At 35.5% G+C, this 17,403-nt stretch overlaps 1 protein-coding gene across 1 annotated transcript in view; it reads left to right on the top strand.

Moving 5' to 3' along the window:
* Positions 1–17,403, top strand: part of BLTP3B (bridge-like lipid transfer protein family member 3B) — a 91,293-nt gene that overhangs the window by 26,358 nt on the left and 47,532 nt on the right. Inside the window, 4 exon segments of the mRNA XM_068560076.1 lie at positions 10,977–11,139; positions 12,384–12,422; positions 13,575–13,666; positions 17,185–17,374. Of these exon segments, the coding sequence (XP_068416177.1) occupies positions 10,977–11,139; positions 12,384–12,422; positions 13,575–13,666; positions 17,185–17,374 (484 nt within the window).

Below are 17,403 nucleotides of genomic sequence, written 5' to 3'. Positions count from 1 at the left end.
GTTCTGCTCCTTTATTGTTTGTCAGTTTGATCCTAAGGTGGTGTTCTAGTTTTAAATTTCTGAAGGAAGAAATCTGATTGAAGAGTCTAAATGCCTTGTCATTCTCTAGATCAAATCAACTGTAACCAAGGAAGTATATAACATGTCTTAGGTATGCACCTTTCCCCTATGTTCATAGATTTTCTCTGGGAAGACAGAATCAGTGGTAACTGGGTAGGCACCCTGAGAGGTGTTTGTTTATAATAAGTTAATTAAATCAAACAACAATGATATTAATAATCAAATTACAGTATTGAAGTAATTTATTTTCTGGATGGTTACAGTTAATCCTATTACGTTAAAGCAATGGTTCTTAGCCTTTTCGGTGTCCAAAAATCCCCTTTGAAAATATTATGAAGTATCTTGGACTCCTTGAAGCCCATCCAAGAACTTCAGATTAAGTGTGCCTACTTTAAACTTTTATATTAAACAATTTAACATGCATTTTAAAATTCCCTGTAAAATCTAGTTTTTCATGCTATAGCATGAAATATCAGAATGAGAATGATTATTTCTAATTACAACTGTTATTTGAGAAAAATATTATCAAGTAGCATAGCTACTTTTTCTTTCTTTCTTTTTTTTTTTTGCCACTTCTTAAGCTTAGAAGAATAGTAGGCATTGATGTGAATCTCTAACAACCTGTACAACAATAGGAACCATAAATACTTTCAGGACAAGGTGAATAATTCAAGAAATGCATATTAGCTGATGAAGTTTTAAAAGAATGTCCCAGGGAGGGGCTGTTATCTGAATACAAAGAAGTAATTGTGGAAGAAGGTAAGTAGGTCAGAAAAGGGTTTATAAGCTATGTTCTAAGATTGTTTTTAGCACTAAGATTTTATGATTCCACCCCCAAATACTATATTTAATCTAGAGATGGTTCATTTCACAAATCTGTTTCAGTTTGCTTTAGCAAAACTTTATGATCTTTGTTTTTATGATACAGCTATAAAATGGATCTGATGAAAGTTCAAATAAATCATGACTAAAATTTACAGTAACATCAGATATATAATTTATACCTTTCTGATTTATGATCTACTGTATACTTAGTGATTTATCAAGCCAGAAATCTTTTTTAGAAAATTTTAATCACTGGTTATGTAATGTCTCTGTGTTGTTCATATTCCTATTTAACCTGCATCTTCATATTAATAGTAAGTAACACTCACTGAATTTTCTTTTCTGTTTTTTTTTTTTTTTAAACAAGTCTGTTTATTAGAAAGGCTCTGGTTTTGGGGGTGGTGGTGTTTGTTTTGTTTTGTTTTTAAACATCAGTGAATTTTCTGTGTTAGAGACAATTCCTGGCATTTTCCATGTTCTAACTCAGTTAATCCTCAAAACAGCCCCATGAGGCAGGTATTATTATTATCACCATTTTATGATGAGGAAACTGAACCATAGAGAGGTTATTTATTTTTTTTAATAAAAATTTATTTTGGGCTTCCTTGGTGGTGCAGTGGTTGAGAATCCGCCTGCCAGTGCAGGGAACGTGGGTTCGAGCCCTGGTCCAGGGGGATCCCACATGCCGCGGAGCGGCTGGGCCCAGGCGCCGCAACTACTGGGGCTGCGCTCTAGAGCCCGCAAGCCACAACTACTGAGCCCGTGTGCCAAAACTACTGAAGCCTGTGTGCCTGGGGCCCGTGCTCCGCAGCGGGAGAGGCCACTGCAGTGAGAAGCCCGTGCACCGCGGCGAGGAGCAGCCCTTGCTCGCCGCAACTGGGGAGAGCCCGCACGCAGCAACAAGACCCAACGCAGCCATAAATAAATAAATAAATAAATAAAAATTTATTTATTTTATGTTTGGCTGCATTGGGTTTTCGTTGCTGCACGCAGGCCTTCTCTAGCTGCGGGAAGTGGGGGCTGCTCTTCGTTGTGGTGCATGGGCTTCTCATTGGGGTGGCTTCTCTTGTTGCGGGCTCTAGGCTCTAGGCGCGTGGGCTTCCGTAGTTCTGGCACGCGGGCTCAGTAGTTGTGTCTTGCGGGCTCTAGAGCACAGGCTCAGTAGTTGTGGTGTATGGGCTTAGTTGCTCTGCGGCATGTGGGATGTTCCTGGACCAGGGATCAAACCTCTGTCCCCTGCATTGGCAGGCAGATTCTCAACTGCTTTGCCACCAGGGAAGTCTGAGAGGTTAAGTATTTTTTTTGGAGGTGGTGTAATTGTTTTTTTAACATCTTTATTGGAGTATAATTGCTTTACATTATTGTGTTAGTTTCTGCTATATAACAAAGTGAATCAGTTATACATATGCATATATCCCGATATCCCCTCCCTCTTGCGTCTCTCTCCCACCCTCCCTATCCCACCCCTCTAGGTGGTCAAAAAGCACCAAGCTGATCTCCCTGTGCTATGCGGCTGCTTCCCACTAGCTATCTGTTTTACATTTGGTAGTGTATATATGTCCATGCCACTCTCTCACTTCGTCCCAGCTTACCTTTTCCCCTCCCCATGTCTTCAAGTCCATTCTCTACGTCTGCGTCTTTATTCCTGTCCTGCCCCTAGGTTCTACAGAGCCATTTTTTTTAATTTATTTTTTTTAGATTCCATATATATGTGTTAGCCTACAGTACTTGTTTTTCTCTTTCTGACTTAATTCACTCTGTATGACAGACTCTAGGTCCATCCACGAGAGGTTAAGTATTAAGCGGCATTTTTCTTCTTGCAGAGCTGCGATTCTTGACTTTTCGTGCATTTGTGCTGTGTTCCCTTAAGCAAATTATAAATCTTGATTATATGGACTGACTTACTTTGTTTTGCCCTAAATATTTACCTTGTACAGTGCTGTGCACATAATTTAGACTCTAATTATGTATTAACTGTAAAATGTGTAATCTAAATCAAACCTTTCCTTTCCATTTGCCTGGAAATTTTATTCCTCTACTTAGCTATTTTGTTGTTACTAATGAAAAACCTAGTAAATTTATTTTCATGTATTACATGTAATTAAAGAAGATTTTGGAAAAATGGAAGCCTGTTTGCATGCTTTAAGGTAGCTTTAAAATTGTTACATTGTTAAAAATATAGTTAACCAATAAAATATATACATCCACATTAGAATTTATTTCATATAATACTAATGTTAAAATAAAGAACACATGTTTATTTTAAAATAAACCTCTTTACATGCCATAATGTACATAGTAATGGAACATTATTGTGTGTTCTGAATTTTAAAAATAAAAAATTCAGTAAGAATTGTGCCAATTTTATCTTTATTATGTGTTACGACTTTCTTCTGTACAGTTGTTATGACTTTGACATATTCAAGTCAACCAGCTTTCTTTTTTATCCTCGTTTTGAGTCTTTAACATGTCTACTTTGGTTTTATATAGATTTCATGCTTCCATTCTCCCACCCCACTCCTAGCTCCACCAAATAATTAATTATTTAGAAGTTTAATTCATTGACCTAGATTTCTACCATTTTTTAAAAAGTTTGTTTTAAAATGTTTATATAACTTTTAGAGCTTTATATGAGTCTTTAGTGAACTGAAGAGGTTTACTTCGGATAATAATTTATTCTCTTTAGGATCAGGCCCAGTATCATAACCCTTCTCAATTATAATATTTAGTAGAATAATACAATTATCTGGAGATTTCACGTGGCAATTTAGTCCAAAGAGCCTATAGCAACACTTGGACAAAGCATAGGTAGACACATAGCTAGTCCATGCCTTAATGTTATTTTGTGGGTTTTCTTCCCTTTGTTTACCTAGTGTACACTTATTGAAAGTGTGCTTTTCCTCTATCAATTAAGTTAACAAATGTGACTGAAAAACCATCCTCCTGTCTCTGTTTTTGGAAGGAACATAATTATATTAATAAATGTTTGGGAAATATTTGTGCAAAACTGAAATACATGTTAAATGAAAGCCTCATGTATGAATAATAGAAGATAAATAATTTGATATGTCCATGGCCTACCCAGTATAAGAAACCAACTTTCTAATAGCTGTGGATGTGACAGTTACCAATACATCTTCAGTTTCCTCTTTAAAATATTTTAATAGATGAGCAGTATTAATATGTTTTCAAGATTAGCTCCACAGCTCTGCCATTTAAAAGTCCTATTTGGATAAGCTTGAACTTTTTGGGGGTTTTTTGGCTGCACCCCTTGCGGGATCTTACTTCCTGAGCAGGGATTGATCCCGCACCCTCGGTGGTGAAAGTGCAGAGTCCTAACCACGGGACTACAAGGGAATTCTGGAGCGTGAACTTTTTTTTTTTAATTTATTTTTTAAAATATTTATTTATTTATTTATTTGGTTGCGCTGGGTCTTAGTTGCAGCAGGCAGGCTTCTTAGTTGCGGCTCCAGGGCTCCTTAATTGCAGCTTGCTGGTTCCTTGCACGTGGGCTGCTTAGTTGTGGCATGCAAATTCTTAGTTGCGGTATGCAAACTCTTAGTTGCGGCATGCACGTGGGATCTAGTTCCCTGACCAGAGATCGAACCCGGGCCCCCTGCACTGGGAGCACAGAGTCTTATCCACTGTGCCACCAGGGAAGTCCCCCCAAACTTGAACTTTTGATATTGCTCCTGTTAAAACTATAATCAATGCCTTCATAATTTAAACTCAATAAAAAGCAGGTCAGGAGAAAGAGAACTCTTAATTATCTGTTTTGTATCAGATACTTTACATATTATCTTTAATCCGCACTAAAATTTTTTGAGTTGGTATTATTTTCTCCATTTTACAGATGAGGAAATTGAGGCAGAGGGGTGTCACAGTAGGTGGCTAAACTAGAATTCAGATTTGTTTGTCTGACTTTAATTAAGGTCCATGTTCCTTACACATGTTGTCCCTTTGGTATGAACTAAATTGAAGATAGAATTTCTTGTGAATAACATTTTAATCTTTCCATCTTCCACTTTTGCATAATTGAAATCACAGTATATAATTTTGAACCTTGAATTTTCACCAGGCACTATAGTATAACCATTTCTTTATATAATTCTAAACACGTATTGCTTGATATATATGTAGGCATAATGTATCATAATTAAAGGGATTATTATGGACATTTAGGTGCTTTCACTTTTTTCCTTTTGTAAATATCATTGAGATGAACATTCTTGTACCATATCCCATTAAGATGTTGCCTGATTTCTCCACTAATCACCCCTCCTTGCCCAACACCAAGGATATATAGTCAAATGTTGTATTCATGAGTTAATCAGATTAGTTTTTGTCCATCTGTCCCTCCGTCCTTTCCTCCTATCTTCCCCTTGAATATGGTTACAGTATTTTTTAATACAATTAGGTTCATTCGTTTCAGGTCGCTTTCAGTTTTAGGTATTTCCCCTCTTCACATTCTTTTCTTATTTTATTTTTTGCATATATAGAGTATTAATATGCTTTCCAAAATCAAAACTGTTCAAAGCCAATCCCTCTTCTTGTGTACTCTATGTGCTGTCTTCTAATCAAGGATTTTATTCCACCCGTTGTCTGTCCATCAGTAGTTTTCTTTTCTCTGCATTATGGTCGTCAACATACAAGCCTGCTGAATTTTCTCTCACCCAAAAAAGGAAAAAAACAAAAACGATTTCTCTCCTACCTCACTGGTCCTTCCTTCTTAATCTCCTTTATTGGTTACTTGGCCTCTTAGTGGTCCTTGACCACAGTCCTTGAGCCATTTCATTTTTTGTCTCCATCTTGCAATTGCAAATACCATATATAACATTGGTGATTATTAAATTTGTATCTGCAACTACTGAATGAGATTTGAATATCCAGCTACCTAATTGGTGTCTCCTCTTGGATATCTAATAAGCATCTCTTAATTAAACTATTCCAAGCCTAAATTCTGATCCTTAATCCCAAGCTTATTTCTCTCTCTGTCTCTTTACCCCAATAAATGGTGGTTCTATCCTTCTGTTTGCTTAGATCAAAAACCTTGGAGCCATCCTTGACTTCAATCTGGATTATCAAATCCCGTTGCCTTTACCTTCAGAATATGTTTAGAATTGTTCCCTTCTCACCGCTTGCTACTCTTCCATCTTGGTCCAAGGCAGCATCTTCTCTTACCTGTCGTATTGCAGTAACCTTCTGTCTGGGCTCCCTGCTTCTGTCCCTGTCCTTCTTTCATCTGTTCTCAATAGAGCGATCCTTTAAAAATCCCTGTTCCTGTCAAAAAACCATCTCCAATCACTCTCATTTTTACTCAGAGTAAAAGCCAGAGAGTCCTTAGAGTGGCTTAAAAGGCCTCACATGATCTGGCCCTTGTTATTTCTCTAATCTCATCTCCTTTCATTTTTGCCCTTGTTCATTTCCTCCACTCACATTGGCCTTCTTGCTATTCCTCAGACCTGCCAAGCATGTTCTTACCTCAGTTTTTGCCCTTAGCTTTTCCTCTGCCTAGAGCATTCTTCCTCCAGATATTTGCGTAGCTAGCTCCTTGGCTTTCTTCAGATCTTTGCCCAAATGTCATCTTTTTAATGAGGCTTTTCCTGTCTACTCTTTTAAAAATTAAAAGGTCCTCTGCTTGCACCTCCTATCTTACTTTTGCTTTGTTTTTTCCATAGTTATCAGAATCTGACTTAATTTTTTTTTTTAAGAAAGAAATGGAAAATTTTATTCAAGCCAATCTGAAAATTATAACTAGGGAGATAGTTTTTCAGAAAGCTCTGAGGACTGTTCTGCCCATTAGAAGTCAAAGCACAGTTATATAAGTTTTTGAGACAAAGGGTTATACATCAAAGGGTTAAACATCAAGGTGACATTGACAGTTTACATAGTTCAACAAAGTGAGTAGTGGGTCATCATAACCCCTTACATGATTAAGGAGGGAATGCTATCTCCTAAGGAATTTCCTTGCTGGTGCCAACAGGAAATTGATGTGTGTGTGTGTGTGTGTGTGTGTGTGTGTGCAGGCATTCCTACATCTTCTTAGGGAATCTAGTTAATGTATAATGCAGATGCACAATGCACACTAAGGAGAAGGTATAGTGGCTCGAACAGCAGAGAAAATTTCACGTTAAATTTTTTTTTCTGCCTTAAAATAATTTTGTTTCATCAGCAGCCTCATTGAGGAGGTAATATTTGAGTAGACTCTAAGGTGGTGAGGGACTTAGCCTTATGGATATGGTGGAAATAGTGTTGCAGGCAGTAGGAGCAGCCAGTGAAAAATACTAAGGAGGAGAGCTTGCCCGGTATGTTTGGAGAACAGCATGGGGACACTGAGGGTAAGAGGTGAGATTAGAACTGTAAACTAGTATGTTTGCTGGTGGTGGGGGGCCTTTTGACCACAGAATTAACCTTATTAATGAAATAAAAGCCATACATTTTCTATTTATACACTATAACTATGTATTATAAGGTCAAGGAAGTGAGTGTTGTTCTTTCTTGGACTTCACATTATGAATATCAGAATGAAAAGTGGTTTGAAGCTCTAATTTTTTAACTCAATCATTTGTGCAGAAATCGCTTATGAACTGTATGTTAATGATTTAAATCATGTGCCTGAGGTCCCTTTGCCAGAGACTTTTAAATTTAATTGGTAGTGGTGAGGGTGGGAAGGGAGGGGGTTGTGCCTGGGCATTGAGTGTTTTAAGTGCTCCCAGGTGGTTCTGTATGCACTACTCTGGTACCTGCATATATACAGAAGAGACAGCTTTTCTCATTCCGGCTCCAAAGTAGTCTGCTCAGTGTGCTTATCATCCTTGCTGCTTCAGCTCACTGCAGTGTCTCATAGCTACCTGGAACTCCACAACCACAAATCCCCTCCACAGAAATCCTGGGGCCTCTCCTAGCCATGCCATTGGAGGGGAAAGGTAGGACAGGTAAGAGTTCTCCTTTACTGCCCCATTCATAAGTTCCCCACAACACCAAAAAACAAGACTGGGTGTGGCCACCAGCTGACTGAAAAGTTTGTGTTACAGAATGACAATGTAAGAGGAAGGGTAAGAGAAGAGGGGAGCAAAATGTTGGCCTCAATTGCCTAATAAAAAATTTTAAGAACAAGGCTGCCTAATATTCAGTTTCAAATTTTGGCATTGTTGTGTTAGAAAATACCCTGTCTCCCCCACTCATCTGTTTCATTTATGTGTCTGGCACATTTTTGGCACACAACAAATATTTGTTATATAAATGAATGAATGAATTCAAGCGGGCTGAACACAAAAAGCAACAGGCCTCCAACCCATCCTTTCCTGATCCCTCCAATCTTGTTCCCCAGTGGCAGTCGCATTTACCTCATTGTTACCCTACTAGCTCTAAATTATATATTTATGCTGTTCATTCTAGATGTATCAGTGTTAGATCTTGCATACTCACTTTCTGCCAAGATAGGTAAGGATTTTACTAAATTAACCACTCCAAATTTTCCCGACCTACAATACCTAATAAATTATATCACTATTGTTAGCTTTTCCATTGCTTACATTTGTGAGGTTAAATAATATACTTAAATTTGTATTTCTTATTTCAACTATAAGAAGTACCTCTTCACTTTGAATCTGACTTATTATATGTTTAACTTATTTCTTAATTCTCTGTGTTCCACCCCCCAGTTAAGCTCCATGAAGGAAGAGATTTTTATCTATTTTGTTTATTGTCAAATCCCCAGTGCCTTTTATTTATCTATTTATTTTAAAAAATTATTTTATTTATTTATTTATTTTTGGCTCCATTGGGTCTTCATTGCTGCGCGCGGGCTTTCTCTAGTTGTGGTGAGCAGGGGCTACTCTTCGTTGCGGAGCACAGGCTCTAGGCACGTGGGCTCAGTAGCTGTGGCTTGTGGGCTCTAGAGCGCAGGCTCAGTAGTTGTGGCGCACGGGCTTCGTTGCTCTGCGGCATGTGGGATCTTCCCGGACCAGGGATCGAACCCGTGTGCCCTGCACTGGCAGGTGGGTTCTTAACCACTGTGCCACCAGGGAAGCCCACCCTGCCTAGTGCCTTTTAAATTATAGATATCAGTTAAAATTTATTGAATGAATGAATGAATGAATAAAATAGCCAAGGCCTTGTGTAATCAGTCCTCTCTTTGTCCTTCCAGTGTTATCTACTGCTCCCTTGGCTCTCTTGCTACATTCCAGATGCTGATCTTTTTTCACTTCCACTTTATACCATGCTCCCTCCTGCCTCAGAACCTTTATATGTTTTATTCCCTCTACTTGGAATACGCTTTCTTTCCTGCCCCCTTCTTTTCCTTGCCTAGTTAACTTCTATTACTCATCCTTTAGATATCAGCTCAAAAGTCCCTATTTCAATGAAGATCTGAATTAAGAACCCCTACTGTATTCACTCTTCACCAACTAAACTGAACATTTCAGAAAGGCAAAAACCTTCAGTATACTGCTTGCCAGTGTATGTGTCGGAATAGTGAATCCTCAATAAGTACTTACTGAATGCTCCCTTCTGCACTAATATTCTGCCTTGAGGCGGTGGCAGGTCATTCCTATATGATTAGAAATGGCAGCCTCTCAGGAAACTTCATATTATTAAATGAAACATGATTGGTGGTAAGTGTGAAACAACTCAGCATCTTTGGTCAAATATGGGTTAAATATGAACTTTATCTTGACAAAGTCAATGTGTTGACATTTTGTGAGAAGATATGAATCCAGATAAGATCTGGCTCAAGAAATTCTGGTTGAGAGTCAGTGCAGAAGCATATGCATATTGATTCTTGTTGATGTGTAGGGCATGTAAATAACCCAGTACATTTTGTTACTTTAATATTTAATATCAAAAAAATGGTAGAAGACTGGGTAATAACTCCTTTGTTAGCCAGTAGTTAACTTTGTCAATAGTTTCACTTTTGAAAAAGTAAGGCTGGGTAAAGTTAGCAATTTTTTATTTTGTAGGGTTGTGTTAAGAATTAATATATACGAAAGTTCTTTAATGTGCATGTGTAATTTATTGTTATTATTACTATTATCATCATTATTAGTTGTGACATTGGGCAAATAAGTTAGTTTCTCTTTATATTTACTCTTGTAAAAAGTGGGAATAAGGACTTCCCTGGTGGTCCGGCAGTTAAGACTCCACACTCCCAACGCAGGGGGCCCAGGTTCGATCCCTGGTCAGGGAACTAGATCCCACATGCTGCAACTAAGAGCCCGCATACTGCAACTAAAAGATCCCGCACGACGCAACTAAAGATCCCGCACGCAGCAATGAAGATCCCGCTTGCCATAACTAAGACCCGGTGCAGCCAAATAAATAAATAAATATTAAAAAAAAAAAAAAGTGGGAATGAAAATAGTATTGACCCTAATGGGTTATCATGAGAATTAGTAACGCATGCACTCAAAGAGAAGAGCTTGGTATCCAATAAACCCTTGGAAAATGTTCACTGTTATTTTAACTGTTATTATTTTCAATCTTTTCTTTTGAGTTTAAGAACTTTTCTTTTTAAATCATTATAGAGAATTTGAGTTCTTTAATTAGAATTCAGGGTCCAGTTTCCTAGGTGACTTTTGGCACTTTCATTAAGCTCTTGGCATGACAAATGGCAGTGGTGGCAGCTGCTGCTGCTACTACTTCTAAAGGGCCACCTCATTTCCTTACCTTACTTGTAGATTGGTTAGCAAAATAGGAATATCCACTTCTGTGATATTGCCTGTAGCGAAGTGAACAAAATGTTGTAGGGGCTGGCTCAAAGCCTCGCATAGTTCCTGAAAAATAGTGGATACTAACTAAGTATTCATAAATTTGAAAGACAGTAAGAACTAGAGCTTGGTTGTATCTGGTTATAAGATATTTAAATGTGTACCAAAAATACTGTAGACTTTGTGTAAGAGAGCTATGGACAAGGGAGATCAAAACAATAATAAAACCACATTGAAAAACATGGATTAGAGTAGAGCCTATCATTGTGGTTTTGTGTTTCTTAGTGCTGCTGTTACATTCTTAATGCTCTGTATATTTGCAAGAACAACTCAGGGGTACAGTAACTAACACTAAAATAAATGTCAATATATATTCTCTTTCAGATTTACCAAAAATTTATCTCCTGACAAGATAAATCTAAGTACCCTTAAAGGAGAAGGTGAACTGAAGAATTTGGAGTTGGATGAAGAGGTGCTCCAGAATATGTTGGATTTGCCAACATGGCTTGCTATCAACAAAGTTTTTTGTAATAAAGCATCAATTAGGGTGAGACTTTGATATCTGTGCAAGGCATTTTCTGTTTTCATTTTATTTATTTCATCCCTATCTTTTAAAATAAATATTTTGTTTTAGGTAATTCTGAAAAGAAGCATTTTTATTAACATAATTTTAAAAGACAGATACCTTGTATAAATAATTGCATGAATGTGTGCCTTTTGAATCTAATTGAATGCTAATATATATTTATTAATTTATAGGTTTTAATTTTTATTAAAATGTAATATTAATATCTAAATAAAATTGTTGATGCTTTATTAATAAAATAATTTGTTAAATTTGGTACATATTTAAAATTTTTTTCACACGATTTGTTGTCAAAAGGGACAATTTAAATTTGTAGTAAGTAAACACTACTTCAAATGAAGACATAAGGACTGATAAGTTATCTTATTCTGGACATTATACTTTTATTTGAAATTCTGTCTCTTTTCCTCATTTGTTTTTTATTTTGAGGTTTCTAAAGTTTTCTTTTAATATTATTTCTGCTTATTAAAACTTAAGCTTTCTTATTATCTTTGGCTCTAATCGTACGTCGTATCACTTCCTTCTCTTAAAGATTAGACTTAGAGAGCCTGAGAGCCTACTTAGAGAGTTTGAGAGCCTACTCAGTAGAAATACTGCATGCTAACTTTTCATAAAATTAAAATTGGGCTCCAAAGAAAAGATTGTGGAAAGGTTGCTGTATCCTTTGATGGTAACCTTTAATTTTTGTTCTATCCTCCATAAACCCAAATGTCTACAAAAATATGACATTTTTAGTGCAGGATATATTTGAACATTATTTATTTGACGTTACTTGCATTTAACATTAATGGTCTCACTTTTGTATTTGTCTTGAATACCTACAAGGAGATTGGTTGGAATTCTAGAATTTAAAAAATTGTTAAATGAACAAAACACTGATTATGCTTTGCTGGGAATTCTTCAACTACAAAATTAAAATGTGTTTTCAGAACTGGGGAAAAAAGGTATTAAGAGAACCCGAAATTTTTATTTAAAAAGATGACCAAGAAAATAAGGCTAGTAGTCTTTTTTAATATAAAATAGGTGCAGCTGATTTCAAGAGTATGAATGAATTGCTCAGTTTATTATTTTGCAATTTAAGAAAAAAGTCGTCTGATATAATTTGGTATGTCTATCACTATGTTAAGAGAGCAACTGTGTCGATTACTGTTTTACATTATTTTTTTAATGATTTATTTTAAAGAAAGAAAAATTTTCTTTTGTAGATACCATGGACAAAACTGAAAACACATCCCATCTGTTTGGTAAGTTCTGAATTGCTTCAGAAATAAACACTTATATATGCATATAATCTAACAACTCTGCTAATATTAATATTTTGTTTCATAGAAACATAATCTCATGGCTTCTCTGCTAGTTAACTTTCATTCTATTTTGATGGTACTTAGTTTTCTCAGTCCTTAAATGAGAAGTTTGAACTTTAAAATGAGAGGGTCTTTAAAGTTTTTCAGGTCTAGAGTATTATATTGTAAGTTGGTATGTTTTATTGCATCTTTTAACTTTTTATTGGTATATTATACTTTATTTATGGGATTCTTCTTTTAATAAAGTTTGGTCCAGACTTTCTGTGTTTCTGCTTTTACTGATCTAATATAATACGTTCTTTAATATACTTCACTTTTTAAGGAAAACTGATCACTTGGTCATTTATTGATTCATTCATACCACAGATATTTACTGAGCACCTCCCCTCTGCCCTGAGAGAACATATTTTTACAGGGTGACTGACAACGAACAAGTAAACAAAACAAGACAGTTTCAGATAATAAGTGCAATATTAAATAGAGAATGAAGAATGACTGGAGATGTGTTAGTGATGACTACTAAGGACATTTGATCTTCCTTCAAGAAAAAACTTAGACTGAGAAAGAAAGTTTTTTACTATGAGAGTGTTTACTTTTTCATATTTCTTGCATATTTCATTTTTTCATAGTTACACATCTTAAATCTCAGGTTTTAGATTGGTTCTATTTATTTTATTTAGCCCAGGTTTTAATTAAAGCTCAGGTTTAAGCTTTTAGAGGTGGTTTAGTCCTATTTATTAATAAATAATCTAATTTATCAATTAATAATGTAGTACACTCTGGGATTAGCGATTATACGTCTGTAAAACCTGATGATCTCAGCAGTATATGGCTACTTCTTATAGTTTTTTTCTCCTATACTCCTGTAATAAGCTTTTCCACCAGATAATGAGTGCCTTGAGAAAGGACTAAGCACTTTTTTTTTAGTATTTCTCTTTTTAGACCTCTAGAGAAACATTTAAAATGACTCTGCTTACTTACTGTTTTCTTTGCTCCTAAAGAAATGAAAGAGAAAATAGTCTTAAATAATATCTACATAATATACATAAAATAAAATATCTAATGTTTACATTTTTAATATATTTTTATTAGTCCTTGGATAAAGTAATAATGGAAATGAGTACATGTGAAGAACCACGAAACCCAAATGGCCCATCACCAATTGCAACTGCTTCAGGACAAAGGTAAGCTATTTCCATTAGTCTGTATGACTGGCAAAGGGAATTTTTTTTTCCGTTATCTGCAGTAATGGGACATAAAGTAAAATTTCCTAACTTCAGTCTCTATTTTAGTCACTTCTCCCATCAAACATTTTACAGTTTCAGTAAATACATTGCAAAAGTAGCAGAATTGATTTTTAGCCTCTTTTATTCATCTTGCTTTCCTTTATATTAAATACTAATGATCAATCAAATGCAGAGCAGTAGCAGAAAATGAAAGAAGAGCTTAGGCATTCTAAACCAGATAGTCTCTTACTTGGTCTCTGAATACATTCTCTGTATAACATTTGTTCTATGCAGCGGTGGAACTTTTATGACTCTTAAGAGTTAAGTTGATGCCTTAAAAAATTATAGACCTTTCGGATTACTCTAAAATTCATTAAATATAGAATGCTCACACTTTACACAGATTGAATTTTGATAGATAAAAATCAGATGTTAATAAAGTAGGAGCATGGGGAGCATTTCACAAAGCTGCCTTGAGAAGTTAGAATAGTTCTTAAAAAATAGATCTTCAAAAACTTGCCTATTTATCTTTGCATTCAGTAAATTTGGATCTTGTATTATATATCATTTCCTCAAAACAGGTTTTCTGCACTATTTTTGGATGGTACAGCTATTCACGTAAAAAGTTTACATTGATTTTAATGTGATTAGTGCCTCCTCAAGTTGTACAACATAGCAGCCCTGAACATTTACAGTATTCTAGGTGCTGTATAAAACCAGTGATAAACTCTTCTTGAGAATGAACATGCACATACAGATACACACACATACTCTCTTTCTTGCACTCTCATATTTTCCTCCTCTTTCACCAAGGTTGAGCCACCATTTATTAATGCATTCTGTGAGAATAGCTGCAGTCTGATCAGTGGCTTTTCACGTGGGAATCAAATGGTGATCCATCCACTGCTGAGAGTTGACTGAAGGCCAGATTTATCAGATATACAGTTTATATTTGGACTATATGTAATAGTGATGGGGAGAAGAGCTTTCACATGAACTTCTTTGTAGTTTATGTATTTTCTAGCAATTTGAGATTTTAAAGTTTAGATTATGATTTCAGGTTAGATAGAGTGGATTGGAGCAGTTGATCTTAAAATTGGCTAGACTCAGAAAAATTTGAGAAAAAGTTGAGATGTTTATAAGACTATGAAAAGGGCAAAAGAACATCAGGAAAGTTGCTATAAACAAATGATTTATTTTAATTAGGTGTGGCAGAAATTAGGTATTTTCTTATTGTATGCTAAGTGTAGTTGATAGTTTTCTTCCCAATTCATGTTTTTATGGTATCAACAAGCTTTATAATTTTGGCTTTGTAATCACATGATGGTAGTCCTTATATTGTATGGTAGTATGTTAATCTATTTCTGTGTTTTCCAGACTTGACTAATTGTAGCAATCATTTAGGGGGCTTATGAAATTCAGAGTTGTTTAGGCTCCTCTTTTAAAGTTATGATTCATCAGGTCTAGAATGGTTATCAAGAATATGAATATGTATTTTCAACAATTCTTTATAGTCATGCAATTTAAGGAAACACTGATCTATTTGATTTTATTTCTAGCTAAGAGATTAAAATAGAGGGAAATTAACAATTAACAGGGTGGCCCTTCCTTCTGTGCAGAACCTGTAGGCTAACAATGCTCCCACAGATTGATGGTCTAGTAAACTTCGTAAGTTCAGAAATTTGATTTTATCACTTCACAGAAGGAGATAAACATCTATGTGAAGATTAACCAAACTCAGAAGAGACTCATTTGTAAACTGAAATTTAGTTTATAATGGATGACATAAACCAGAAACATGTAGACATTAGTCAGTGAGTCAGCCTTCACCCTTCTGATGGTAAATCGTCCAATACAATTGTAGCACTTTTTAATATGCATAGATTAGAGTAGATGGATTTGGATATTCCAAAGGGTATTCTCAGATAATATTAATAGAAATATTCTTCCAACTCCAGGAATATTTCTGTCTAAGTGACCAGTATTTGTCCTTAGGATCATAGCAACTCCTCCCTAGGATGCTGATGAGTTCTTCCTCTTCAGTTCTCAATTTTCTAAACCCCAGGTAGACAACCACCTTTTTTTATAACAAAATTACCTCAGTCAAGCCAAGGACTGTATAAATTACTACACATATACCATTTCACTTAAGGACCACAGCAACCTTTTGAAATAGGTATGATTTTCATTTTACAAATGATGAAACGGAGGCTCAGAGACTTCCAATAGTATTAATAATAATATACTGCTATTTATAATACCATAAATAACAGTTATATCTTTTTCAGTATCATGAGTCCAGAGATGGGCGATGTGGTTCATACGCATTATTTCATGCAATCTACATGTAACCTACAAAGTATATCCTGATTTAAAAGATAAGTCATCTAAATTTTAGAAAAGATGAGTAATTTTATTTATTCATTAAGATAGTAAATCAAGAAGCATAGCATAGGTATAGAGGGGCAATGTGCATGATCATTAAAAATGATGGCCTCACTTTTATGCATGTTGGCTTTGAAATGTGTGAGAGGCAGCCAGGTAGAGCTATCTGGTGGACATTTGAATTTTACCATCTGAAGTTACAGCAAGAGATCTGGATAGTGATATAGATTTAGGAATAATGGTCATAATTGAAGTAAGGTGCCAATTTGGCAAACTTTCACCACCCCCCTGTCAAAATATACTGATAGTCTATATTCAAGTCATACTGTACTTATCATTCTTGAAATGTGACCTTTACTTTATTATTCTCCATGTCTTTGCTCATGCTTTTCCCTATTCTAAGATTTCCCTTCCTTTTCATCCCTCCTTGAGGAAAGTTCATCTTTCTTTCCTGGATCTATTTCTCATTAACTATGAACAGTTTCTTCCTCTACCAAGTGTACTGATGATTCCTTTTTAAAAACACTTAATTACAGACTGCCTCATGTTTCAGTTGCTAGGATATGTGTTTTTTTTCCTACCCAAGTAACTTGCAAACCCTGTAATGCCACAACTCTACTTTGGTTTTCTTTATGTCCTAGCATCGTTCCCATCGTAGATGCTCAATATTTGCTGAATTGAATTAGAGAATGTGAACTTTTTCTGACCTTATTTCTAAATTATGAGATTCCACTTGGCCTCTGCAACCTTCTCTGTGTTAAGAATTTAGCCCTCTTACTTACTTCATTGATGCCAGTGTGTGCACTAATGCTTTTTGAGAATAGGCAACTTTGGAAGGTGATTATAATAATTTAGAGAGTAACTTCCAATTTTAAAAACCTTTTATCATTTTGAGAAGAACATTTTTTTTTGTAACTTACATGTAACCAGACTAGATTATTGTTTTAACCAAAATGTGTTTTGTTAAACAAAAATGAATACTATTATGGCAGTTTGTGTACTTGTGTGAGAATATTAACAAAACCTTTTCACTTCTAATGATTTTATTTTGGTTTTAGTGCATTATATTTTGTTCCGCTTTGTTTTCCCAGTGAATACGGCTTTGCTGAAAAAGTAGTTGAGGGAATTACTGTTTCTGTAAATTCCATTGTCATCCGCATTGGAGCAAAAGCCTTCAATGCATCCTTTGAACTTTCCCAGCTACGGATCTATAGTGTAAATGCGAACTGGGAACATGGAGATTTAAGATTTGCTCGTATTCAAGATCCACAGAGAGGAGAGGTAAAGATTTTTTCCTTTTCTTTCTTTGT

This window comes from Eschrichtius robustus, chromosome 13 (genome assembly GCF_028021215.1).
Source record: "Eschrichtius robustus isolate mEscRob2 chromosome 13, mEscRob2.pri, whole genome shotgun sequence".
NCBI classification, from domain to species: Eukaryota; Metazoa; Chordata; class Mammalia; order Artiodactyla; family Eschrichtiidae; genus Eschrichtius; species Eschrichtius robustus.
This window is presented reverse-complemented; position numbering and strand designations above follow the sequence as displayed.